The sequence below is a fragment of the Lepus europaeus genome, chromosome 9, assembly GCF_033115175.1.
Source record: "Lepus europaeus isolate LE1 chromosome 9, mLepTim1.pri, whole genome shotgun sequence".
Lineage (NCBI taxonomy): Eukaryota > Metazoa > Chordata > Mammalia > Lagomorpha > Leporidae > Lepus > Lepus europaeus.
Window position 1 is genome coordinate 76,281,987 of NC_084835.1, and position 27,139 is coordinate 76,309,125.

Sequence of the window (27,139 nt, forward strand, 5' to 3'; positions counted from 1 at the left end):
TATTAGCTTGAGCAGCAACATGTCAAAACATAAGTTATATTAAGAATTATACCACAGTTCACTGAAGTTAAAGGATGTGATTTTTATATCAGCAGCAGCAGGTTCTGTTGCTGAGTCACTGATGTTTTTCCTCTATGAAGATGAGGAGATCTCAAACGATTCTCTCTGTTGCTCACTGTACATGGCTGCCATGCTAAGTGTTTCAAGGGTGAATGGTACAAGAACAAATACATACTTTTGTACTGTGGTTCTCAACGAAACTCCAGTACTTGGGAATTTTACAACATTTAAAGCAGCTCATGTAGAAAAGAAAAAGTTCAAACCAGTCACCAGATCCAAAATTAGCATTTTATTCAGAACGCTGGGGTCAGAGGTGTATCATTTATATTCTGGTACACAATACAGAGGCAAAGCTGTTGTCAGAAGTCTCTCCAGTTTAAAAGCTTTTTTTTTTCATTTTTTTAAAAAAAACACACACTTAGTAGTGCCACCAGTGTCAGGCCACCCCTTCTTTCCTTTCCTTTTTTTTTTTTTGTTTTTTTTTTGGTACAAATTATGTAAAACATTTGTGCTAAGAACTTTTCTCCCTCCCCAAACAAAAAGAAAATAAAAAATTAAAAAAATTAAAAATTAAAAATTGAGTATTCTAACTACAGCTCAACAATTGAATCAAATGTCACTTTGTTTTGTAAATACTTTATCCATAACGAAAGATATAAACATGCAAAAAACCTGAATCCGTAGTCCAAATAATACATACACATGTTCTGAAGTTTCTGCACTTCTCCATAGACTATGCTGATAAAACATTATGTACACATACCATTTGTACAGTGAAGTGGAAAAAATACAGTAAATAAAAAAGTGTACATGGATTAAGACCAAAATGTGTCTAACATTCTAGTTTATGAAAAAATTCAATTTTGCTACAAATTGGTGATATGAAAACTCCCTTTATTTGCAACCAGCTGCGTAAGTTTTAAGATTTTTAGTGAAAAAAAAAAAAGACAAACTAAAGTCTAAAACTAGAAGTAATGTACATTTTTCAATCTCATGGTCTCATCCCCCAAGGTAATAAAATCGCTCCATGAGTTCTTTTTTTGTTTGTTTGTTTAATTCTGTATTTTAATAAAAGCAAATGCAATGTAACAAAAGCGTGTTGAAGCATATCATGGTTTAACTTACTGCTCCCACCACAAAATATTTTGTCTTTTACTTATCGTTTCAGAAATCAGTACCATTAAAGCCTTGAACATAAAACTAATTCCAATCTGAAAAAGGTACAAAAAGGCACATAAAATCCCAGTGCTTCTGTACTGTAAAATTCAAGTGTAACTGAGCTCAGTGTTTTTCCAAACAGTATTGGATCACTGATATTCCCTCTGAGCCCAAATTGGTTTGCAGCCTATGCCAAAGCCTCCAGCAAGCACTGTGCTAGTAGACTACAAAGTTAAAGCCTAGCTTCTGTATGCTTTTTGGGAATATCAGTTGAAATTGTTTGTACTTGTCCAAAAACCAAGTTCACCCTGAAGTTCAGTCATCACCTCCACCGTACATGTCAGCGAGTTTCTTGAAGCGTGGTCCCCAGTCGTTCAGGTAATCATAGTCCTGCTCACCGCCACTACTTGAGGAATTAAGGGAGCTCAAAGACCCAGCGGTGGAGCCACTGCCTTCATAGTCAAAAACTAAGAGAGAGTCGTAGGGTGGGGCTGTGGGATCATTGTCAGCAGCTTTAAGGCCCTGCAGTTTGGAAGCACAAAGAAAGAAAAGAGTTAAGAGAGGGTTCCAGTTTGCAAAACCAAAAGCAGACCCTAGTGAATTCATGGGGTCAAACACTTGTCTGTAAATTTCCATCTGCAAACCACAACATTTTTGACACACAGAAATTGGGGTTATCAGCATTTGAGAGTGAGACAAAACTTAACTTACTTCTTTTTTCTGGGGAGGGGGAGGAAATCCTAGCTGAGGGAGGCAAGACTTAAAGTTGGAGAAGATTCATTGGAGAACATGTTTGACAGAAGGCAGAAGTGAATACCAACCACTGTAAACTAAGTGGGTAGATCTGAAATAATATGACATACAAAACAGGACTGCTAGACTTTTTAAAAGAAAAACCTCATTGAAATACAAGCAAAGTTATATCATGGTGATTACCATTAAATCAATACATTTATCCACTCAACCAACATTTATGGAACAATCACTCTTGTCAGGCAATCTAGTGGTACGTATGACTATGTTACGGTCCACTGTGCAAGACCAGTTTTGAATGAGCAATTTACTGCTGGAATAAGTTACATAAAATAATGCAGCAGGCTATAAAAACATGTGATACATGGATGCTCATCAGAATTAGGGTCAAGAATTTAGATAATTATTAGACTGTAAAGGAAAGAGAAGGACAATGAGTGTCATATGTCCCTGTGCCAGCTCAGGGTCTAGCTTGAAAGGCACTACCACAACAGGAAGTCAATGACAAATAAGTAAAACAACTAGGAGTCCTAAGTAAAAGCTTCAGGATTCTGAAAAACAAATTCATACTAGCATGAAGAAGTAGTAGTTCAAGGTGTAAGTAGTATTGTCTTTGAGCTAAAGTTCTAAGAGTGAAGACAAGACAGATGTGACTATTATTTGAGGAAAATTACCTGTTAGATAATTTGTTACTAACAGAATAAAAATATGGAATTAATTGATAAAATGTGAGCAGATATTTTTATATATGGTAACTCCTAGCTTCCCTAAACCCCAAAAATGGCATGATGTAGTGTCTGTACACAGTATAAATACTGAGGACAGTGGGAGGGCAAATCCTGGAAATCTGAAATAAAACACATATCTGGCTAATAAAGAGAAATTAAAAAATAACAAACAAGGAAATAAGTGCCACCTATATTCTTAACTCTTGTAAATAGATTATTGTCAATATATTTTTGAAGTATCTGCAGCCAACTCATAAAATATTCTCTACAAAACTTTTGAGGATTTAATGCGAGGTCTTTTTGGCACTTTGTGTGGTTTTTTCACAATCCCACTGTAATTCTCCAAGACATACCAACATTACTCTCCAAATAGTATTCTCCTTTTCTACAATTCTGCTTTGCAAATGCTGGTAGACTCATGACAGCATGTATTATCTAGGATGTTTCACAGACTGCTACTCAAGAGATCAAGCCTTCCAATCCACAGGTACTTTATGAACATTTATATGTGGATTTTTCCAAGCATGTTTTCATCTATTCTTTCAAGTTTACAGAGGAGGAATGGGGAAAAAAAGGGACATGCAAATTAAAGTCAGTGTCAGTATGGTGCATTGGTGAAGAGATGAAATCTTAGCTGGCAACTCAGCTTGGCACTACGTTAGCTGTGGAGCCTCAGCATTTCCTTACCTGCAACTGCAATAACAATAATAAGATGAAGCCAAGGAACCCAAGCACTCACCACAGTGTCTGGCACATACAGAGTTCTGTGAATATCAGTTGTTATTTAGTTTTTAAAATTTTTTAAAAATTTCCTTGAGAGGCACACACACACACACACACACAAAGGGGGAGGGAGGAGATTGCTTGATTCTATCTGCTATTTCTGTCTGCTATTTGCCTTCCCAAATGCCCAAACAGGCCTTGGTTGGGCTAGCTGAAGCCAGTACTTGGAACTCAATCCAAATCTCCAACATGGATAGTGGGAATACAATTAATTAAGCCACCACAGTGCTCTTAGTGTCTTCAATAGAAGGGTGCTACAGTCAAGATCTAGAGGTGGGCTTTGAATCCAAGCATTTAGATATCAGGACACAATTATCTTAACTGGTGTTGTAACTGTTAGGCCAAATGCTTGATCCTCAGGAAATACTTTTTAAAAATATGTTAAAGAAAAAAATTCCTGCTTTGGAATCTGAAAAAATGTGAAGATATAATGTTTTAAGAAACAAAATGACACTTGCTTAACTGCAATCGAAAACAAAGGAGAAACATACACAGATTCAGTTTCCTCATACTCAATTATCTCTCACCAACAGTCCTAAGCATTTCATTCAGTATTCTTCCGCATGTCAGGTTATACTACTCATAGCCCAGAAAAGTATATAAAATAAAATAAAATTAAATTAAATAATAAAGTAAGTTCTTCAGCAAACCACTTCAATATGTACAACATAATTTTAGATAGGATGTTCTTGATCTTATTTTTAGAATAAGCTGCTAGGCAATTCTGCTAAGACAGAACCATAACCTACAATTTCTCAAAATTCACAATCTCTTTCTGTGGTCGACTGTGATGCTGTCCTCAGTGATTCATTACCCTCCTTCTATGGGGGATCGCATGCCTAACACCACCACAAGTGTCTCTCTGCAGTAAGAGTTTTACTTCTCCGACTCCGTTGGTAAGAGGATTGGCTTTGACTGATGATACGCTGGTGGCAGTGAAAAGTAGCTGCTTTAAGTGCCCTATCTTTTATGTTTCCATTGGTTCCTTCTCCTTTCCCTTCTGATGGGAGAATGGCCTGCCCCAGCCAAGAAGTTTACTTTTGCCTGGATCGTAAAATGAAGAATGTATGTGTATCAGGAACTGGGCTGCTGACAAACTACAGTTGACTTCTAATTGGGGCAAGAAGCAAACCTTAGTTATTATAAGCCAACAGTGTTTTGGAGTTGTTGGTTACTATAGCTTCAACGAGCAAAAGCACCTTCCTTCACTTTTTGTTTGCATTTATTTATTCAAGTCTAGGTATATTTGTTGAGTATCTATGGTTATAATGCTTTCTGCTTAATGATGGACACACAGCTATTAATTATCTAGATCTATGGCTTGCCCTGCTGGAGGTTATAGTCACAGATTAGCATGTGCTCCTTTTCCCTTTTCCCTATAAAACAGAACAATTGCAGTTACACATTAGGTAAGTTTCCTTTAGATTAGCACTAACTTGAGGCCACCCAAGAACCAGATCCAAGGGGGACTTAAAGGAAAATCAAGACAATTCAGGAAATGTCTCACAAGGAGAATGGGTTCCCAAAAGCGAATATTAAATTTCCATTATGACAAATGCTTTATAATACAAATTGTAAGGATAATGGTTACGGTCACTCTTCAAGTCATCTGGTTTATCGTATTTCCAGTTTCAGATGAAAATACACAGAGCACTGCTTGATCCTTACAATGTCAGCACCAAATGGGAAAAACAGAAAGGTTAAGGCTAAAATTAGTTTCCAGAAATCAATGGCAGGGCCTTGAGTGGATCTGGATTCAGTGGTGAGAAAGTGTTGGCCTGTTTTTAAGGACCCTGGGACTCTTCATCAAATGTCTAAGTTGCCAAATTCAACTCCTTAACATAAATATGACACTGGCAATACCCACTATTGAGATTCTCAAAAATAATCTTTTTGGTTTTTCTTTAGCATCTACATTGGCTTCTGATCATCTGGGGAGTACCTCAACTCTTTTTTTCTTCTTCTTCTTTTAAAAGAGGTTAAGTATATAAATTAACCCATTAAAGAGACCACTGTGCTATGCTGGAGCAAGGCATACTGTCTTGGGTTTTAATCATTAAAAAAGGGCAAACCCACTGAATTTTGCAACAACTTTTAGGCAAGCCTTCTTTCTAGCCAGAAGGTTAAGTACTTTAAATCTTCCACTTAGATAGCACTGATTTTTATCTGAAAATAAAAAGAGGATTCTTCTGAATGAGACATTACATAAATTCTAGGTAATATTTCAGTAATTCTAGAAAGATCATAGTCAAGTCCTGAAAACTGACAGTCATTGGCATGATATCAGTGAACAAACAGAAATCTGGGGGCTACAAAACCGTCCAGTCCTCTCTCATGGGATTCCTTTATTCTTGAATGTGGACATCATTTCATGTGACATTAACGCACTGCAACCAAATTTTAAACTAACTGCATGTGTTCCTTTAGGTTTGAGTAATTCCACTAATTATGCACATTTCTCCCTTGTTGGAGAGGCAGATCTGGATAAATCTGAACTGTTTTCTGTAGCTTAAGGCTTCTTTGCGAAGTGGAAGGGCAGTGATTGAATTCTTGCTGAGCTTATATTTATAGACTTCTGATCCAATGCTTTATGGGTGGAGACAGGCTTTTGTGGAGACTATAAAAACCCACACTCTTCAAGTGAGGAACACATGAAGGATACAAGAGGAAAGAGGCCTATTGATTCCCTTATATTCTGTCTTCTATAGTCTTAGAAACACTGCTTTGGTTCAGATCCTCACCATATCTTTCCTGAATCAGAGAAAAAGCCTCTCTATCAGGTCTTCCTGTTCCCAGTACTATTTCTGCTTCTTTTCTACAAACTATTGGTTTTTCTCTCAAATGTTATTTGATGTCACTCCTCCAAGTAAAACTCTTCAGTTGCAATTTAATCTATAGCAGTATTTCCCAAATAAGGGAAGCATTCCTCTGGGAGTGTGCCAGATGATCTTTAATTGGTACACAGGTACTTTAAAATAATTCCTGGGGCAAGTACTGCGGCTAAGTGGGCTTAGTAGTAACCATATTGGGAAGTCTGCATCCCATATTGCAGTGCCTAGGACTGAGTTCTGCCTCCACTTTTGATCCGACTTCTTTCTGGTGTGCACTCTGGAAACAGCAGATGCTGGATCAAATATTTGGGTCCCTGTCACCCAGGTGGGAGACCCAAATGGAGTTGCTGGCCCCTGGATTTGGCCTCTTTCTCTTTCTCTCTATTGTCTCTTTCTCCTTGTTGTTTTGCTTCTTGAATGAATAAAAATAAAGTAAGCTTTTAATAAAATTACATTAAAACTGGCTAAAAATTTAAGTTAATACAAGAAGGGGTGTGCAGACATGGAAAAGCTAGATGCTAATCTATAGGACAAAGTAAGGAATTCTTCAGAAGTAAACCCAGACTGTTCAGTTATTCTCAACTCCAGCAACCACAGTGAATTACATCCCATTTCCTGAAACTCCAATGCCTCACATTCTTGTGTACCAACATGGTATGTACATGTTGGTTTCCTTCTATCTAAAGTGTGATTTCTTTGAACCATACCTGGGAGGGAGTCCTGTGATCTCTCTGCTCCCCCATACTTCTATTATGTTGGATCACACTAGATTGTGGTAACCCTTTCTGCACCAGACTGTCCAACACAGTACCCAGCATCCAGTGGGCATCGTACAAGGTAAAGTTGCATTACTATGCTGTGCTTATTTGGTTTTCTCTTCTCAGTATCTTGCTCATGCTTATATCTCCTTCTTTCAGAAAAAGCTAGGATCTTGGTTTACATTTCACATGGATATGAAAGTACTCTATGTTTGCCTCACAACGTAATTCTGTGGTTTATGAAGGCCAACATCAACTACCACTCTTTCTAGAAATATTATGTAAAGCAATTTTCTCAGAAGCATAAGATTTTAATTGCTTTATATCAACTAGAGGAGAGTAGAAAGTCTTTTGCTCTTAAATGGTAATTAATCTAAGTGAAAATTAACATGATCCTAATAACAATTATGAAATTTTAGTGTGTGACAGGCACTATTATCAAAAATGAGAGTACTTCAAAAAATTTGTGGAAAATGGAATTAAAAGAAGTTTATTTTGATACAAAGATTTTTGAAATCTATGCTTAGTTTTTTTTCATAATATGCATTTTCCTTGAACTTTTTGAAGTCCCTTCTTTTTTACATAGATGGTATCATTGAGTTCTCAGTACAATCTTTAAAGGCAGTCTATTATGACATCCATTCTACAAATCAGATAATTGGACATCCAAGAAGTTAAGCACAAGAATCTTGACCTTGTACAAGGTAAAACAGGTGTGTCTGAATTCAAACAAATACTCAATTCCAAAAAATAGAATAAACTCATTTAAAAAGGATAAATTAAACTTAATTAATGGGAGAAAATGAAACTTTAGTTTCAAGAAAATTATTCTAGAGGAACTTTCCATCAACTTTTAAAAAATAGGAAATCAAAAGTCTGTCTTTTAACAACAATGTTCAATTGATTTTGTACTTCCTGAGATAAAGAAACATATAGGATTAGCAAAGTTATTTGAGGTATATTAATATCTATCATTAGGCTGAGATTAAATGAATTTGTTTCAACTTTTTACCTGAAGGTCATATTTGAATACTCAAAACAGAATGAAAATCTGCAGCAGAAATTCAAAAACATGTGGCTTGCTTTATTCTACTTACTAGACTGAAAATTAGTTATTTTTGAGATTCATGGTAACATTCATTCATTATTTAAATAAACAAATTAGAAAATATTCTCATGAGCTTTCTTATTCTTTACATCCATAAAAACACTTCAATCATAATCATCACGTATTATTCTTCCTTGGGAACAGTGAGTACTCTGCTAGATAAAATAAGACCTGGAGATAGATAAATTTGTCTCTATCTTAATTTTTTTATATAAAATGTGTGCCTTCAACTGTGTAAGAACTTTACACACATTTATTTCTGTCAGTCCAGTTAATGAAACAGACTGAACAAGTCTTAATGGATACTGTGCATGGAAGAATCTACAAGGTGCGCTGAGACTGGGTTTAGACGTTCTGACAGTTTTCATCTGCCATAGAACTGATCATCTCAGCCCTGAGATTCCTTTTGTGTTGTTTTCTGTGACACCTTAACCTCACTGGACTCTTCTTGTCTACAAGTGCATGCTCATTTCAGGTGCAGAATTTTGGTCTTCCTTTTCCTCCACATTCCTCTATCTTGTAATTATAATTTCACAGATCTAATTGACATTTGGGGAATGATTCTCAAATTAGATCCTTTTATCCATCCATCCATTTATCCACCAAACCAATGTGCTGCACATTGCTGCCCCAAGGATAAGCACTTCTGTTCTGGACAGGGAAGCAGGATGGAACCATGGGAGATGTGTTCTGCATGGAGCTCTAGGCATGATGGAGGGCCTCTGGATAGTGCCCAACCCTTACTCTATATGCCTGAGACTCCTGGGTTGGGAAAGATTTAATCAAGGAACTACTGTCTACAAGCAAAAGGGAAAAGAGAGTTCCAGGCAGGAAGAACAGCATGGATGCTGGCAGCAAAATGAAATTACAAGCTGAGACTGTGGACTACAAGTAGAGTTCTCTCTGTTGCTGACCTGCATAGTACAAGCTGGAGAGATGAAGTTGGAAAGCCAAGAAAGAAGCACACACAACAGGCTTCCCATGTCTGGTGAAGTGAGGCTTCAGACACCAAAATATTTTCATTTTACAATGGTCGTGATGGTGCAGAGTAGGGGACATGCACAGAAAAAAATCCATGTGTAACTTTTGTTTTTATCCATACATTACTGGTGCAGTTGTAGAACACAATAGGAGACATTCAATAGTGATTTGCTGAATGGATGAACCTAAACCAAGTTCAAGATGATTTCAAAATGAGCCATTTTTCCAAATGCAGACAATGCTCAAAGTATGAATTGAATGTATTATTGAAGTTAATTTGCAGTCAGTTGTTTGGAACAAAGTTTTTCATAGAAGTAATTGTATGTATTTGTTATGGTCTCAAGCCACATTTTACACTGTGTACCTAAGCATTGTTTTAGAGAGGAAATCCTAAATAGTAATTTCTATTATAATTGTGTCTACTATGGTAATATAAGGACTGAGTAACTGAACCTGATTAACTAGAATCTGTTTTCTGTCTACTGAAAACAATGCAGACACTGTAAAAGAAAAAAAGACATGAACATCCTCCTTCCCAACACACAGAAAGCACATGCTAAACGGTAATGTCGAATAACCTAACTCCTGGCTTTCTGAATGTAATCAGCACTGGTAGAAGAATGACCCCAGACTAGCTTTCCACTAAATACCAATCAAATGCAAATTGAGTGGTCCCCATTGCTACATGCCTGTGCACCTTCCACAGTACTGGAATTCCTGAAAGCAACGCAATCAAAGTGCTCAGCAATATAGTATAAGCTTAGTGTAGAGTTAAGCTTAGGATTATAAAATAAACTGAAAGTACGTCATTGTAAAAAGTAAAAGAAAGAACAAGAAAGGAAGGAGGTGGGAGGGTTAGCGTGGGGGCAGGAGGGAGGGTAGGGTGGGAAGTATCACCATACTCCTAAATCTGTATATAAGAAACACATGAAATTTGTTTTCTTTATATAAATAAAAAATTGAAAAATAAAACAAAATCACAAATAAGAAATAGTTCCTATCCTGCAAATAACTTCCATGCAAGTGTCACCCCAGCTGGTGAAGACCATGATAGAGGCACCCTCTTGTTAGTCCCCTCCTGGAAAATCAAAGCAGGGCTTCCCACCGAAGGGAATATTTGCTGAATCCTGAAGACTACAGTGGGGGAAGAGGGTCTGGAGATGAGGAAGAAGAAACAAGTTTTGCAAGGTTACTGTATTTCAAAGGTGTGACATGTTAGAGGAACTGTGGACAGCTCAGCGTGGCTGCAGCACATCGGGGAAGTGTGGGGACAGAATAGGGAGGGAAGATTGTCAATGATGGGATGAAATCCTACAAAACACTGGTACTTCAGAGACAGGCAAAAACATTCAGTAAGTTTTTTTTTTTTTCTTTTTCTTTTTGAAAGGCAGAGTTATAGAGAGACAGAGAAAGAGAGAGAGAGAGAGAAAGAGAAAGAGAGATGGAAAGACAGAGATCTGGGGCTGGCGTGGTGGCACACGAGGTTAATCCTCTGCCTGTGGCACAGGCATCCCATATGTGCTCCTCTTCCAGTCCAGCTCTCTGCTATGGCCTGGGAAGGCAGTGGAGGATGGCCCAAGTGCTTGGGCCCCTTCACCCGCATGGGAGACCAGGAGGAAGCACCTGGCTCTTGGCTTCGGATTGGCATAGCTCTGGCTGTGGCAGCCATTTGGGGAGTGAACCAATGGAAGGAAGCCCTTTCTCTCTGTCTCTCTTTCTCACTGTCTGTAACTCTACCTGTCAAATAAATAAATAAAAATCTTAAAAAAAAAAAAAAAAGGACAGAGATCTTCCTTTCATTGGTTCACTCCCTAAATGGCTGCAACGGCCAGTGTTGGGCCAAGCCAAAGCAAGGAGCAAGGAGCTTCATCTGGATGTCCCACATGGATGCAGGGACCAAAGCACTTGGGCCATTTTCTGCTGCTTTCCCAGGCTCATTGGCCCAGAGCTGGATGGGAAGTAGAGCAGCTGGGACTCAAACCTGTGCCCTTATGGCTTCACAGGCAGTAGCTCAACCTGTTGTGCCACAACAATGCTGGCCCAGACAAGTTTCTTGAATTATATTCAAGTCAGAATTTCTACTTTAAAATAATCTGGTTCCTACATCTACAGTCAAAAGATTCACTGTACCTTGAAATCCAACATCCACAAGAAGAATCCAATAGTTTCTCACAGTCATGAACACTAAATTAGAAATAAAACCACCAGGCACCCTTACATATCCTAAATGACGCAGACATATACATAAATTCCTTCAAATATTCCTATTCAAGTCTATATATACTTGAGCTAGAAAAATCAGGGCATATTTCTGTAGATAAAGGGAGTTACTGGGATTCTGCTGCTTTTGCATTTCAGCTGCTTTTAAAGTATGTCTGTTAAACCTATTACCTACTTAACAGAAGTATGTTAGGACACATGCTCAGAAAGCAGCATATATTTAGGGAATAGTCAGGGATGGACAGTTTTAGGGTAGATAAACATACCAATTTGGTTAGAAATTTGTTCTACACGTTATAAATGCATCTAAAAACCTAGGGCTGGTTGACTGCATTTACAAATTATTTGGCTATTTCCAGGAAACCCAGGGAATAAGAGACTTATCAGGATTTGACTGAAGGCCAAATACAACAGGTGCATTCCACTTGGTAATGGGCTCAGACCAATTCTGGTTTCAGAGATACTGAGAAAACGGCCAGAGAACGGGAGCCCTGCCGTATATTCAGACTCAATATCAGTATGTACTGCTCTTAAATTTACAATGACAATTCAAAAGGACAATTACAGAAAAAAATACAGTGAAACTAGAGATATGATCAGAATAAGCAGTATAAAACTTTTTATTTCAAAACTTAGTACTAAATGAACCAGAACTTTTGGTCAGTGATGAAATAAAATAATGCTATAGCAGTCTTGACAGTGAAAATCATATCTGTTATATTCAATAGAGAATTAGCTTCCTCTTACAGAAGCTCTTAAAACTCCTCAAGTAGGCAAGTATTTAAATAAGATTTAATATAACTGCTCTTCCAACTTATCTATTTTGATGGAGTCATTGTGTAGGTACTGAATTCTCATCATATGTAGGATCTCAAAGGGTACAGTTTAGAGAAAATTAAAGAACTATTGGTACATTTATCAGTGTTAGTAAATGAAATCAGAATGCACTAGAGTATTATTAGTCTATTTACTACTTGTAGCCCAAGGGAAAAAGTTTATTTTTGTAAGCAGTGACTGATACTGATAATATATGCTAAAATTTTACATTTTAAAAATGCAGAATATTAATTGATGGATCTCTTTTGTGTTGACCAAAGCAACCGAATTTTTTCTCTACTACTGAAGCCATATTTGCTTTTGCATAAACTTAAGGAAAAAACAAGTAAGTTTTAATGTACAACACAGTTGTACTCTAAGCAATTTGTGGCCCATACAGATCTAACCACTAGCATAAAATAAAGACCCTATAAATAAAGTAAGTCTCTTTGTACCTCATTAATGAAGTCCCCGATGTCCCCAGGGTGCGGGGCTGCGGATCGGACTGGGTACTGGGGCTCCGCATGGATGGGCCTCTCATCCAGCCGCCGGATTCCTACAGGCTTGATGGCATCAGGCTCCACGGTGTCAGGCTGCTGGAGCTGGCTCAAGTCATAGTCCTGCAAAAGAGAACATGAAAACCTATGGTAGATGGGCACAGAGATGGAAAATTACAACCTTTGTTTTTAAACATATACTCCGAACGCATAGAAATGAGGGAGATTTAACATAATGGAAAAGTTGCCACTTGGAGTTTTTCATGTTATGATTAAATATTTCTTTCACACAGCTCTTTCTTCTGTGTTTTCTATTTCTGCAGTCTGTGCTCCATCTGCTTTACAATCTTCCTCATCAGTTTCCGATGGGAAGCAGCAGTGTGCCGAGGTCTCCCTATGAAGTGACTAAAACACTGACAAGAAGACAGAGCTGTATCACAGCGGCAAAGGAACTAAACTTTCCTAATATTCACACATTTAATGTTTTTAAAAAGATGTTGGTGCTTTTTTCCTTTTCCCTAAGAAAGGCGTAGGTGCATCAGGGTTTAGAAGTCACCCCTACTCCTCCCTTCCTCCTGAGGTCTACAGCAGGCATCAGCAACCTATGGTCTCTGGGCCCTGATTGACCCGTGGCCTATTTTTCTCTGAGAATGGCTTTCCCATTTTGAAAGGTTACTTAAAATAACAACAACAAAGAAAGAAGGATATGCTACAGAGACTATGGGTGGCCCACAAAACACATACTCTTTCCTCTGACCCTTTCCAGAAAAACTGTGCGAACCTGTGGTCCAGCAGATTTTTTCCCCAAGCAGCCCGGTGAGGGGGTCTTAGAAGACCCTGTCCACCTGCAGGGAGGCCAGGGCCAGCTTGTGAAGAAGGGTGCTGTGAGCAGAGGGTGGGTCCTCAGAACTATTTCCAGTGAAAGCTTCAACCAGCTGGGCAGGGATGTAAAAGGAACTGACTATAATGTGGAAATGAATCAAAATTTTAGGGTTGGGCAGATGCTTTGTAGTTTTCAAACCTCTAAGTTCTGATGACATAAAATGTTATATCCCAGATTAACCAAAATTCCCTAATTCGATATTGTCATTTACAGAAAGTACAGGTTTTTCTAGTACTTTTCTTAGTTGAGGTTTCATCTCTCTTCTGGAACCATTTGCAGTGCTGAATCTCATAGTAATTTTGATTTATTCAACACTTGAACATTTTCCATGTTTTGGCAATGTTGTAGTTGTTTTACATACTCATATGTTCATTCACTTAATCCTCCTAACAACGCATGTGATATTAAGTTTTATAATCCCCATTTATAAGACGAGGATACTGAGTTTCAAATAAGCCAAGTAATGCACCTAAGGCCTCATATCTATCAAGCTCTGACTCCAAATGGATCACACTCCAAATCCTGGCTCTGTTCAGTCAGCTAGGAGAGTGAGTCAAGTCTGAGTGACAAGGTTGGATGGAGAGGGTAATGAAGTGTGTGGAGGGACAAGATGTGAAAAATGGTTAAAAGAACACAGGAGACAAGAAGGAGAGAGGTCATTAACCTTGACACTCACCAGGCACCACCTGGTGTTTTCTCATTATCAATACTTTCTAATGGATCTGTAAAGAATATTTTATTACCATCTTTTGAGATGAAGAAATAGACAGGTTGAATAACTTGCCCAAGGCCACATAACAAGGATGTGATTCAGATGGGAGTTAAAACTATGTGTGTCTGACTTAAAAGGATCTCATTTAAAACTTAATACTATGCTTGCTGAGACACGGACAACAACGAGGCTTGCCAAGAGCTTAGTCTAACAGAGGAAGGTACTGAGGTACTATGATGGAAAATCTCCTCCTCCTCAGGGTGTGCAACCTGAAGTGGAAGTGAGGGAGGCACCCAAAGAGTAGGGCAAGCATAATGGGATGTAAACTCCACACACAACAAAGTATAAGGGCTCAGAGGCGGGCTTGGCACTGTGGCACAGTACAACACCAGCATCCCATTTCAGAGCACAGGTGCAAATCCTGGCTTCCAATTCAGCTCTCTGCTAATAATGCACCTGGGAAAGCAGCAGAAGATGGCCCAAGTTCTTGGGCCCGTGGCACCTATGTGGGAGACTTGGATGGAGTGTCTAGCTCCTGGCTTCTGTGGCCACTTGGGGAATACATCACTGAATGGAAGATGTCTTTCTATTTCTCTCTATGTATCATTCTGCCTTTCAAATAAACAAATCTTTACAAAATGCTTAGAGGGAAAATTGGCTGTAGGTTGCACCTTGACTCATACCCAGGCTAGGGAACAGGCACTACTTGGGGAGAAGCAAGATGAGCAAAACATGGGATGCTGCTTTCTCTTGTTAAGATAGAGTATTTCAAAGCCTCCCTAAAAAGTGACAACACAATACCTAGATAATCTTGCACAAAAGTTCTCCATTTTTAATTTTTTAGAATTTATAATTAGGAATTATTTACAGAACACCTTAAAGTACTATAGTGATATAAAAGATGTGAAAGCCTTTAAAATGTGAAAATGCTACATAAGATAAAGAGAGATTTACTTAGAGAATTCTGGATTGTTTTCACTCTAAGAAGCATGGTTTTCTATTAAGGAAGGTGGAAAGAGGTAAAGCATGAATAAATGTGAGTTCTAACAATTACAAAAGCTTTCTTCCTAGAAAGGGGAAAATAGATGGTAAGTGCACTGATGACAGTTAATAAATGTTTCTATCCTGAGGGTGAAAAAATGCTTTATTAGAAGTCTGAATTACACAAAAACAGGAAACTAGACCTATTTTTTATGGACTGCCTTTTATCTGGTGACATATCCGTTGACAGCGCTGGATATATTACATGGTATTTCAGGGTGACAATGATAACAATACAGTGGAGTTGCTTCAGTATAACTGGAGACAAAAGAAGCACGTGAGCTTTATTCACACTATTGCTCACCTGCAAAGAACCTTTCTATCCTGACTTCACAGACAAAAAAGCTGAAGGTTACAAATGCAAATGCATTTCCATTGGTCAGCATTGCTTTTAAAATAAATGATCAACACTTAGATACAGTTATATCTTACTTGAAGATAGGAAGATCTGGCAAAAGAGAATTCATACTCTGACCACAATTTGCTGCAGCTGATAGCAGCTGTCCTCTTTGGTCATGGATGGCTACCTCCTCCTGGCCTGCTTTACTTATCAATGTGTATAGGCAGGTATTTTAAAAAGTTAGTGCAAAATGGAATTAAAAGATGAGATTATTTTTGTGCAAAAAAGTTTCAAATCCATGCATAATTTTTTCATAACACACATTTCCATACACTTTTGAAAGACCCCATATAATATAATAGCATATTAATTTGCAATGTTTTAACTTTCATTTGATGGCCTTTCCTACTACCTTACAAACCAGAGAGCAGCAACTATTTTAAAATTTCTTTGGTACTGCTCAGTTCTTTTGCCCAACACTGCATAATGTCTATACAGAGCGCTTTTATAAAAAATGCTGTTGAGGAGGGTATCTGGTTGAGCAACGAAGGTGTCTGCATCCCATGCTGGAGTGCCTGGGTTCTGGTCCTGGCTTTATTCTCTATTCTAACTTCCTGCTAACATGTACCCTGGGATGCAGCAGGCGAGGTCTTGAGTAGTTGGGTCCCTGCCGCTCACTTGTGAGGCCTGGACTGAATTCATGGCTCTTGGCTTCAGCCTGGTCTAGTCTTGACTGTTGCAGATGGGAACTTTCTGTCTCTCTCGAATAAATACTTTAAAAAATATTGAATATAATAGTAGTAATGACATTCATTTCAGATATTAAAAGAGCAGCCAATTAAACAAATTTGACTTAGATCACATCACACTCCAGGAGCAATAATTCACAATGGTCCCATTGCTGAGTCACTGCCATGATGAGTTCTCCTGTAATGATGGAAACCTTTTAAATTCCTCAGTTATGACAGTGTTTAAAAAGAGGCCTAAAGCCATTCCTTTACAGGAAACTTAGAGACTAGTTAAAAATATACAACTTAGAGGTCTTTCTGTGATGGTTTCCCCTGTCTATTGCAAACATGGGAGATGAGAATCTGGTAGTGGCGGGGAGTATGCAGGAATGACCTTGGGTGGGCCTTTTCTGCCAACACCCATCAGAAGTTCTGACCTGAAGGTCCAATTTTAGAGCTTCTGATAAAGGGCAACCCTAGGCAAACATCCTAAATTACACATCTTTGCACTCCAATAATACTTTACTTAAATACACAAATTACAACATGTAGGATGAGAATTACAAAGAGAATTACAGAGACCAAAAACATTCTCAAGGGCACTGGGTTTATGGCCATACTTCTGAAGACTACAAAAACCCCAAAAGAAATGCTTCTTTGCTTTTTAAACCTCTAGACAAAGAGCAGATCTGAAAATTCTCTTATAATTGTCAACCTTTACAATGTTAACATCCAAAGAAATTTAATTTTCAAATGAAAGATGAGGAAAATGTTTTCACTGGTGTTTGGAATGTTAATTGCCAATGATCATTAAAAGTAGGCATGGAATTAGGGGTTTTAGAATATTAACATTGTAAATAAAAAAATTTTCTGTCTATGATTTAAAATGTCTTAAGGGTGATTTAATTCTGAGTGAGTTAGTAAGAAGTTAATCAGTAGCTAAAGCTTGAGTTCTGGCTTTTCTTCTTAAATTTCACTGACTTGCAATGATTTATAATTGCTTCAGAAAATGATAGCATGAATCTTCCTTAGGGCACTTGGTTATGTTAACGAAATAAAATAAAATAAAATGCTGCATCCGAATAAGTGGAAATTCTGGAATATCAGACAACATCTCAGGAAACTACACTGCAGGTGGAATCTATGGAAAGGCATAATGAGCCTGTATCTGGGATTGATGAGAACATTCATTTACCATTCCACAAGGGCTGAAGGAACACCTACTGAGTGCCAGCTGCTGTTTCAGCTCTGAAAGTGAGAGAAGAGGAGAGCAACCCTTACCTGGCACTCATCACCCATCATGAACTATGCCTGGTACTTGCTTATGTGCTATCTGATAGCATCCTAACAGAGCCCTACCCAGTGGGCATTACTGTTCCCACTCTTCTGACCACCACATCTCAGAAGCTTCCTGATTTGACCAAGGTCGCAGACTCAATTCAGCAAGGTTAAAGGATAAAACACAGACCACCAGGGCAAGTGAAACAAGTAATCAAAAAGCTGCACCTTTTTTCTCTTTTCTTTTCTTTTCTTTTTTTTTTTTTTTTGTCATTTGCCAGTAAGGAAATGCACCAAATAGTTGCCAAGGGGGACGCCCACGAAGGATTTTTAGTGTTTAGAAGGAAGAATTCATTGCAGGTGCTTATACTAACAAGTACTGGGCTCCAGCACTCAGAGAGGATGGAATGAGTCTTCGGTCTGTGCACATTTGGTAAAAATAAGGCTCTCTTTTAAGGCAGAAAGGATTCTTCACATGGGGCCCACAGGGGTCTGATCCTCTGAGGAGTGGGGTTGATGCTCAAAGTTCACGACCCTTTATTGCCTCTACTGGAAGAACCAGTGATGACCCACAACAGAGGTTTGCTATATCACCAAGGCAAGGACTGGTACCACTGCAGCATTTTCCTTTTATAGTAGCAAAGGCAAGTAACTTTAAAATTCTCATACAGATCAGGTAAATATCTTTAATGTTTCAAGACTGAGTGCCCGTGAGAAATAGAAATACTGACATGAAAGTACATTGACAAAATTTGGAAGGGGAAGAAAAAAAAGATCTGAAAAAAGCTGACTGTGGCACAGGCAAGAAATTCTTCAAAAAGACACAAAAAGGAATGGAAGGTAGAAAAGAAGAACATTATTATCTCACCCTCCATAGCTCCTGGCATTAAAATAATTGAATAAAATAGTGATAAGGTGTCAACACATTACCATATAACTGCTGACAAGTAAGTCAAATACCCTTGCAAGCTTCATGTAAATTACATTAGGCCCCGATTTTTCTTCTGCAGTGAAACACAGTTATGATGGTAACTCTCTGCTCAGGTGAAATGATGTGAGAAACTAAGTAGATTCTACGGATTATTAAAGTCCCACCAAATAAAAGATTTGCTAAGAGCTTTCTTGAATTCAATTGTAAACCTAATAGAGATAAAATAACTTGGGGACTTAAAATACACAGATGAAGGACCTCCATTCTTGATACTCAGACTCTTTTTTAATCTCAGTGGACAGCCTTCTGCTTCCCACAAAGGAGGTAGCTGAGGACTCGGTTCAGAGGGAACATGTTCCCTGTTTGTGCTTCCATGACTGTGAATGTTGTCCTGTCACAGGCTCTTGTAAAATGATTTCAGAAATACAAATGAGCTGAAGCTTCATTCTTGGGTGAAAAATTATGGTGCAGAGACCAAGAGGGCTGAAATCTTATCCCAACACACTTGCCATTGTAAATCTGTGCCATAATCTTTTGGGGAAATGCAGCAAACACACAATTCAACTTGGTAAGATCCCACAAGTATTTTTATAAGAATCTGTTGGAGTACTGATCTGGTTACTGACCTCACAGAGTGTTTAGAATAATGCCTTTTAAAAGGACATATTAAAAAAAAACATGAAAATGCAATATCTACACTGTTACAAAAAATATGGAAAGTACAGGTGAAGGATCTGTGAGGCAGGAGTTGCTGGAGGGAGACAGGATGCAAATACACAACAGGGCTTCAGAAGAGACAATGGATCTCCCGAGGTCTTAAATTTCCTTTCTCTTCTAATGTTTGTAATTTTCCATTCTTTCCTTGTAACTTGGTTTAGCTGAATAAATATGAACATATTTCTTAACCTTTCCAAGGACTGCCTGTCTTAAGAGACAAAAAGCATAGTCTTCTAAATGCATTTTTACCATAAGCTCCAACTTCTCTACTAAAACAAGAACATCACAACTTGAAAAAAGATCAAATTCTTTGTATCTTGTCAGGGCCTATTATTTGATTCTGGAAGAAATACACAAGTATGTAATAAAGGAAAGGCAACATTTGATTGGGAGTATGATAGGAAGGCATAAAACATTCCTTACTAATTTTTGACACATTATTTTGTAATTTCCTAAAAAATATTCAATGTTGTAAGATATATTTACAAGGGGTCTTTAAAAAGTTTATGAAAAATGTATATTATGAAAAATCTTTTCTTGCACCAAAATAATTATCTTTCCATTCCATTTTCCATAAAATTTTGAAGTCCCTTTGTATTTGACTTTTAAAAATGGATAAGGAAGGCAGAGTATCTTGATTCAAACTTGGCTCTATAGGGGGCTGGCGAGGTGGCACAACAGGTAAAGCAGCTGCCTGTTCAAGTCCTGCCTGTTCTACTTCCAATCAGGCTCCCACTGCTAATGGCTTGTGAAAGCAGAGGAAGATGACTCAGGTATGTGGGTCCCTGCTACCCACAGGGGGACCTAGGCTCTTGGCTTCTGCCTATATAGAACTGCAGTGGTCATTTGGAAAATTTCTGTCTTTCCCTCTCTCTCTCTCTCTGTCACTCAGTCTTTCAAATACATAAAATAAATCTTAAAAAAATACACACACACACAAAGAACAAATCCTGAATCTGTCATATTTTAACTATGTGACTATGAGCAGATGACAGAAATTTTACTCTGCTGACAATAATTTTCTATCTTTGGAATATACAAATGCATTTAACAAACTAAAGAGGCTCCCACTAAATATTAAATTTATAGCACATTTCAACAAACTTTTCTGTACGGACTAGACAAGAAGTATCTTACACTTTCTGGGTCACAATGTCTCTTTCACAGTATCTCAACTTTGCTGCTGCTGACATGTAAAAGCAGTCACTGACAATGATATATAAACAACAGGCATGTGCATGGACATATTTCAGAAAAACTCTATTAATCAAAATAGGCAACTGGTGGTTTGGCAATTGGCTGAACTTTGGCCTAGAGCATTTTAGCATCTTACATTTTAAAAATATTTTTTGCATAGTGCTAAAACATACATGGCATGCAAATCTTTATCGTTGTTATTACTGTGATAGTCATAACTTTCTACTTCCCTAAAACTAAATGCAATGCACTTATGAACAGCCAGGAAAAATGGATATTAAAACAAATTATGCAAAATATTGTGTTCATATGCATGAAGTGACAAGAATAGCAGAGTCATTGTGCAAATAAAGTGTATATTAAAAATATTCAATTACTAGCAGGCAATGGTCATTGGCCAGTTTAGAATATGTTGTCTATAGTCTACTATTGTATGTCACCTGGCCATAAACATTTTGAGAATTGCACATAAAAATGGAATGACAGTGTGCTAAATGTAGCCTCATTCTCTGCTGAATCAGATGGTAAGGTTTGGTTGCCCACGTTGGGGCTGGTTATTGAGTCGTGCAGAAAGTTCACTGAGATGCCCCAGCTCATGCCGGGGCATGAGTCTCTTGACTTAGGGAAGTGGCTGGTCTTGGTCTCAAGGAATTTTCTTGTACCTGGGCCCATCCCTCCATTTAGGTTCAGTTTTCTAAATCATACACTCAAGATCTTTAAAAAATAACTTGGCGGCTCAGACTTTCCCTCAGACTTTAATTTCACTAATGTCAAAGTATGTTTAACTTTGCAAATTTAATTAATCAATCAGATCTTACCCTTTGCCTGTACTAAAGCCAAATAACCAGTGACCACCTAATAAACTCTAAGTGTCTGGCTTTTTTGGTCCTACCCAGTTACACCTGCCTGCTATAGACTGGCAATATGAAATAAAACATATACTGTATGTCTGCTAGCACAGTGTAAAAGAGGTTGAACTCTTGGTCACACATACCCAGGCCCAAACACAAGCCTAACGGCAGTGTTTGCTTAGGAAGCTCATGTGCAAGTCAAGAGCATAGTGGTGTCTGACACAGAACAGGGATGCAAATGAATGCTAGCATTTATGAATGCAATCATCATTTCCTGAAGATATCAGAGCTTTCAAAGGATGACTGTGAAATTATCAGGGGTCTACTGCTCAGTGGAACTTGTGGATGGAAGCCTGTGCAAACTAAGTTAGTAATTAGGAATAGGTCCCACTACCGCTCAATGAACATTCTAAGTGCTGTCAGGTGTCATCTCTCCCAAGAACTGGACTGGAAAATGAGTATGACAAGTCCCTGCTCTCACATAGCTTAAGCTCAGGACTAGGATGACACTCAAAGCTCAAAACAGAGGGAGACTTGGCTGCTGTGGGAACACAGAGCAGAGACACTGGATTTGGCCTGGGACCCTAATACATCTTGAGATGAATCTTGACAGTTAGAGTTAAGACAGGAGAAGACATGAACTAACCTGTGAAAGTGAAATTGCATTCTACAAATGTAGAGGTACAGGCTAGTTGAGTGCTACTGCAATTTAAAATGCAAAGTAGAAAAATAATGAGGATAAACTAAACAATCAGCCCCTATAATCCCCATTCTTAAAAGTCCAATGCAAGGTCATAGGAACTATAGGTTCTTAGCCCATCTTAGAGAACTAAACTCTGCCGAATGTGCCTTCTTTGTCATGGGGACTCAGGGAATCTCATTTACTTAAATACTGAGATTTATTTCTGCCAATCACATAAGAATTCATTTTAATTTTAGAAAAAAAGTCCACTGATGCTCACAGCAATAACATCTGGATGATCTTTGTGTTCTGGACACCTGAGCTTCTAGAAGCAGATCCTCGCATGCTTTACCCTGACATTACATGTGATCCCTGACATGTCAGGTACTGGGCCCTTATCAAGAACACTTAGTATTTGTACTTTGTACTGGATGCTTTCTCCAGAGAAAGGGAAGCTGCCCTCACTGGTGTTCATGAGCCTTACTGATCAGGGCATTTCAAAAATATCATGGAAAATGGAATTAAAAGATGAGTTTTCTGGTACAATTATTTTGAAATCTACCGAGTTTTTGCATAATATCCATTTCCATGAACTTTTCAAAGTAAACATGTAGTATTTCTCATACTCATTTTGTTTTCAGGAGCTGCACCTACTAAGTCTTGTCTTGTACTGGGATACACTTCCCTCTGGCATATCTGATTGGTCAGAATGGTACAACTTACAGTGAGTGGGATAAAAAGAGTCCTTGTGGAACTTCACAAAAGATTCTTTAATTCCAAACACCTAAACTGAGTGAGGCAGAGACCTTCACTGATCATCAAATCTATATTCTTTCTAAGCAAACAGTTAAGGGATATTTCCCAGTGGTAAGGATGTGTGTCACTTCAAAGTCTGGTCTACAAAAATATCCCATAAATCGCCCTCTGTTGTCTGTTCTGTTGTCACACAGGCATGCATGGGTAGGTGGGCCTGGAAGCCACATGTGGAAAATGGTAGAGGCACCGGCACATTGAGCCCCTGAGTGCCAGTGTAGAGCAGAATATGCCTTGTCTAACTCAAACATTTATGACTTTAAACCTAATTACTGTTAAGGAAGCAAGAAATCATTTCAAGTATGCCTAGGTCATTAAAGTTTTGTATGGTAATTCATTTATTTTAACTGAAACATAGGGCTACACATCTTTGTGTGGTCAATTTTCTCCCCTGCTCCTCGTCCCCTTTCTCTTTCCTTTCTGTTCATCCTTTATTTACTACAGATAACTCTACCATGGTTTCAGAACACCATAGTTCTTCTTCCTCATAGAAATCTGCTTTTGATAATCCAAAGCCTACTAATTATGACATAACTTAATCAATGCCTGCAAAAATAAGTAGCTATAAAGCACAGGCTGACAACATAAACCAATAAAGCTGGTCTGGTACCAAAATAGGAAACACAATTTCTGGAACAGGCCTGCCTTGCCTAAAGAGGAAAACTTCTATTTAGTTTCCAATAGTTGTTGCCATCTCCAAATGCAGGTTGTATTTCTAGAACTTCTCATTTTGGGATTGGGAAATAAGAACTTGATATGAATTTTTTCAAATTTTAAATTCTCTAGGCAAAATGAAACACATGCATGGGCTACATATGAACAGATCCCCAGTATAGGAACCACTGCTTTCCAGGGGCACAGAATCCCTGTATCAGACACATTCCCCACACAAACAAGGTCGGTGCTTTCTCTCAGAGTTCAGACCACTTCAGGTGCCAAAGAAGCTAGCTCTAGGCCTGCCTTTACCAATGAAGAAACCAAATTTGGGATTCGGTCACAGTCCTCTCTACAAAGTCCTGGGCGGTGAAACCTACAGAGCTCACTGACCTTCAGAGCTGCTGGGGCTGGACAGAAGAGACTGAGACAAGAAAACGGAGCAGCAGTGAGAATGAGAAGACCGATCTACAATACAGCGGAGAATGAGGGCCAGGAGTCCCCAGTGATCCAGAGAAAGCTGGTGTGGAGACTGTAAGCAGAAACTCAGCCCTTCAGTCATGATCTGTGCTGATCAACAGGAGCGCTCATCTCAAGTGACTTAGCTCTGCTGTGGGGATGACGAACCCTGCTTCCCTAATGCGGGTATTGTTCCTTGAGCCTCCGATGCACAATCCAGCTGCTGCTTGTCATTTAGGGAACCTTGTCTCATACATGAAGAGCTCCCAGAGCAGCCCAAGGCCTTGGAGATGGTAAATTCTCCAAGATGGTAAATTCTCCAAGAAGAAGGGTAGAGGATGCTACCAGAGGTCCCAGAGAAAGATTATCTCAAAAATGGGACAGCGTTCTGATGGACTCAAATGACAGGATGAAGGCAATGTTTTAACTGCTTGACTGAGCAGGAGCTTTGCCACGGATGATAAACTCACCACCTTCTCCAGATCAGGTATACAACGATTTAGCCCCTACTTTGCTGTCTTCTAACATTGTGTGTCAGTATCTGACACGAGGGATACACCAAACACCAGCTACTGATATTGTTATAGAAAATGAAACCACATACTTTTGAGTAATTTAGGGAAAGTTCATGGAGAGCACTGTGAGTATTATAAACATATTATCCACTGGATAAATGTTTCTTTAATATGAAAGTTTAATCTTTTTTTTTTAAAAAGAAAGTGAATTGCACACTTTTTTTTTTTTATTATTTGACAGAGTTAGACAGTGACAGAGAACAACAGCGAGAAAGGTCTTCCTTCCATTGGTTCACCCCCCCTTCCCATACAGCTGGCGCGCTGCGCTGATCCAAAGCCAGGAGCCAGGTGCCTCCTCCTGGTCTCTCATGTGGGTGCAGGGCCATCCTCCACTGCCCTCCCGGGCCACAGCAGTGAGCTGGACTGGAAGAGGAGCAACCGGGACTAGAACCAGTGCCCATATGGGATGCCGGTGCCGCAGGCAGAGAATTAACCAAGTAAGCCACAGCGCCGGCCCCATGAAAGTTTAATCTTAAGTATGTCTAAGCTTTGTTTTTTAAATGTTTAATTTCAACTACCTAAAAGGCAGAGAGAGAGAGAAACAGAAATAGAAGGAGATATCTTCTCTCCATTGGTTCACTCCCTAACTGCCTTGCAACAGCCAGGACTGGGCCAGGTTGAAACCAGGAACCTGCAAATCCATCCTAGTTTACCACATGGATGGCAAGGCCCCAAGTGCTTGGGTTATCATCTGCTGCCTCCCAAGATGCATTAGGAGGAGGTGGAGTAGCTGAGATTTGAAACATTACTCCTATATGGGATGTGGGTATTCAAAGCAGTGGCTTTAGCCACTGCATCAGAACGCTCCCATGTCTAAGATTTAAAGAGCAAGAAGCTGTTTGTACTGCCAATCCTGGGGCTGAGGAGGGGATGCTTCCTGGGAAAGCACGCTATCAACTCTACTGTCCATTCACCCTGCTTTTATTAGTGTCGCAGATACAGAAGGAACTAGATGCAAAGATCACAGAGAGCAATGCAATTTATCTGCAACCAACCCCACTGGCCAAAAGGGCACTGAAGGACATTTACTAATGAGGGTAATGAAACATGCCTTGGTAACCAGCAAAAGCCCTGCTGATAATAGCAGTGAAGCAGATAAAAGAACCCGACCCTCTGAAAATAGACTGGACGTAATACTCAAAGTGCCTGTGCAGCAGCCAACAGTCCTGTGCACAGATAACGCTCCTGTCAGGACACATCCAATGCTACTTTATCAACTAAGGGCCCAACCTCGCCTCCTGACAATCTCAATAGAGTGCAATATCCTCAAGAAAGCCATGGAGTTGTGTGTTTTATTCTTTTTCTTTTCTCTGGTCCCTCTTCTTTTGTTAAAGAAATTAACATCCTGCACCTTGGCAAAGAACTTTAGCAGAGATGCTAATCAAGGCAGGGAAGATAAGAACAACTGCTGTAAAGAACTGTTTTCCTTTGTTTTCTTTCTAATCTGCCAATAAGACGGGTACTTTGTCACAGCCTGGAGAATACGAACCTTGGCTGAAACAGCTTTAGGCTAATCTTTTCTGATTCCTGCTACAGGCTTGCCAGTACTGCACCACAGTCAACTACTAACTGACCTCTGAGATACATCAATCCTTTAAAGCTGGATAAAGGAAATGTGGTTAATTTTTATAAGATAACACTATTTAGCAATTATAAAAATTTATTTTTAAGACTGTTAGGCAGAGGGGCCAGTGTGTGGCACAGCACATTAAGGTTCGCATCCCACACCACAGTGCTTGCTCAAGTCCCAGCTGCTCCACTTCTGATCAGGCTTCCTGTTTATGCATCTGGGAAGAGAGCAGATGATGGCCCAAGTACTTGGGTCCCTGCCACTCACATGGGAGACCCACATGGAGTTTCTGGCTTCTAACTAGGGTCTGACCCACACATGGCTGTGGCAGCCATGTTGGGGAGTAAAACAGGAGATGAAAGTTCTCTGTCTCTCTCTCTGTCCTTCTCTCTGTGTCTCCCTGCCTTTCAAATAAATAAGTAAATTGTTAAAAAGGCTGCTCAGCTGAGACGCTGAGCAGAACAGACCAGTGTCTGATTGCCAGAAGCTATATCCATCTACTACAGCACAATTCCATCCTTACCTTGGGGTAACACACACACTCCATAAAATAGCAGCCGTGGGTAATAAAAATCGACTACATCTTGTCTAGAATATAACATGGCACTAATCCCATTTCCATAGCCTATTCTTGTACAGGGATAACATCCTAAAAAAAACTAATAAAAATTATGAATCACATTCTGTTGCCAAAAGGACTTAATGCATACTACAGAGAAATATAATTTCTAACAGGAAGCCACATGTAAATTATGGAAGACAGAATACAGTGTATTTCACAAAGTTGAACTTCTCAGGAACTAAACATGATCTTAAGATTTAAAGCAATAACATTTATTTAAAAAATGTAGTGTGATACGTGGCTTAATTACATTTAGAAAGTAAGATCGTTAAATGACTTCTTTTTCTGAAGAAAAAAAAAGATAAAAGTCCACCAAACATCTAAACAAACAAAAAACAAAACAGGTATCAAGATGTAAGAAAGACAGTAATTAAAACAACCTGCTATTGGCCT

The 27,139-nt window shown here is 38.9% G+C and overlaps 1 protein-coding gene across 1 annotated transcript in view; it reads right to left on the reverse strand.

Moving 5' to 3' along the window:
• Positions 1-334: 334 nt before the first annotated feature.
• CDH2 (cadherin 2) overlaps positions 335-27,139 on the reverse strand; it is a 241,746-nt gene continuing 214,941 nt past the window's right edge. The window contains exons 15-16 of the mRNA XM_062201500.1: positions 12,652-12,816; positions 335-1,740 (exon numbers count right to left, since the gene is read on the reverse strand). Of these exons, the coding sequence (XP_062057484.1) occupies positions 1,534-1,740; positions 12,652-12,816 (372 nt within the window). The 3' untranslated portion in view covers positions 335-1,533. The remainder of the gene's footprint in view (positions 1,741-12,651; positions 12,817-27,139) is intronic.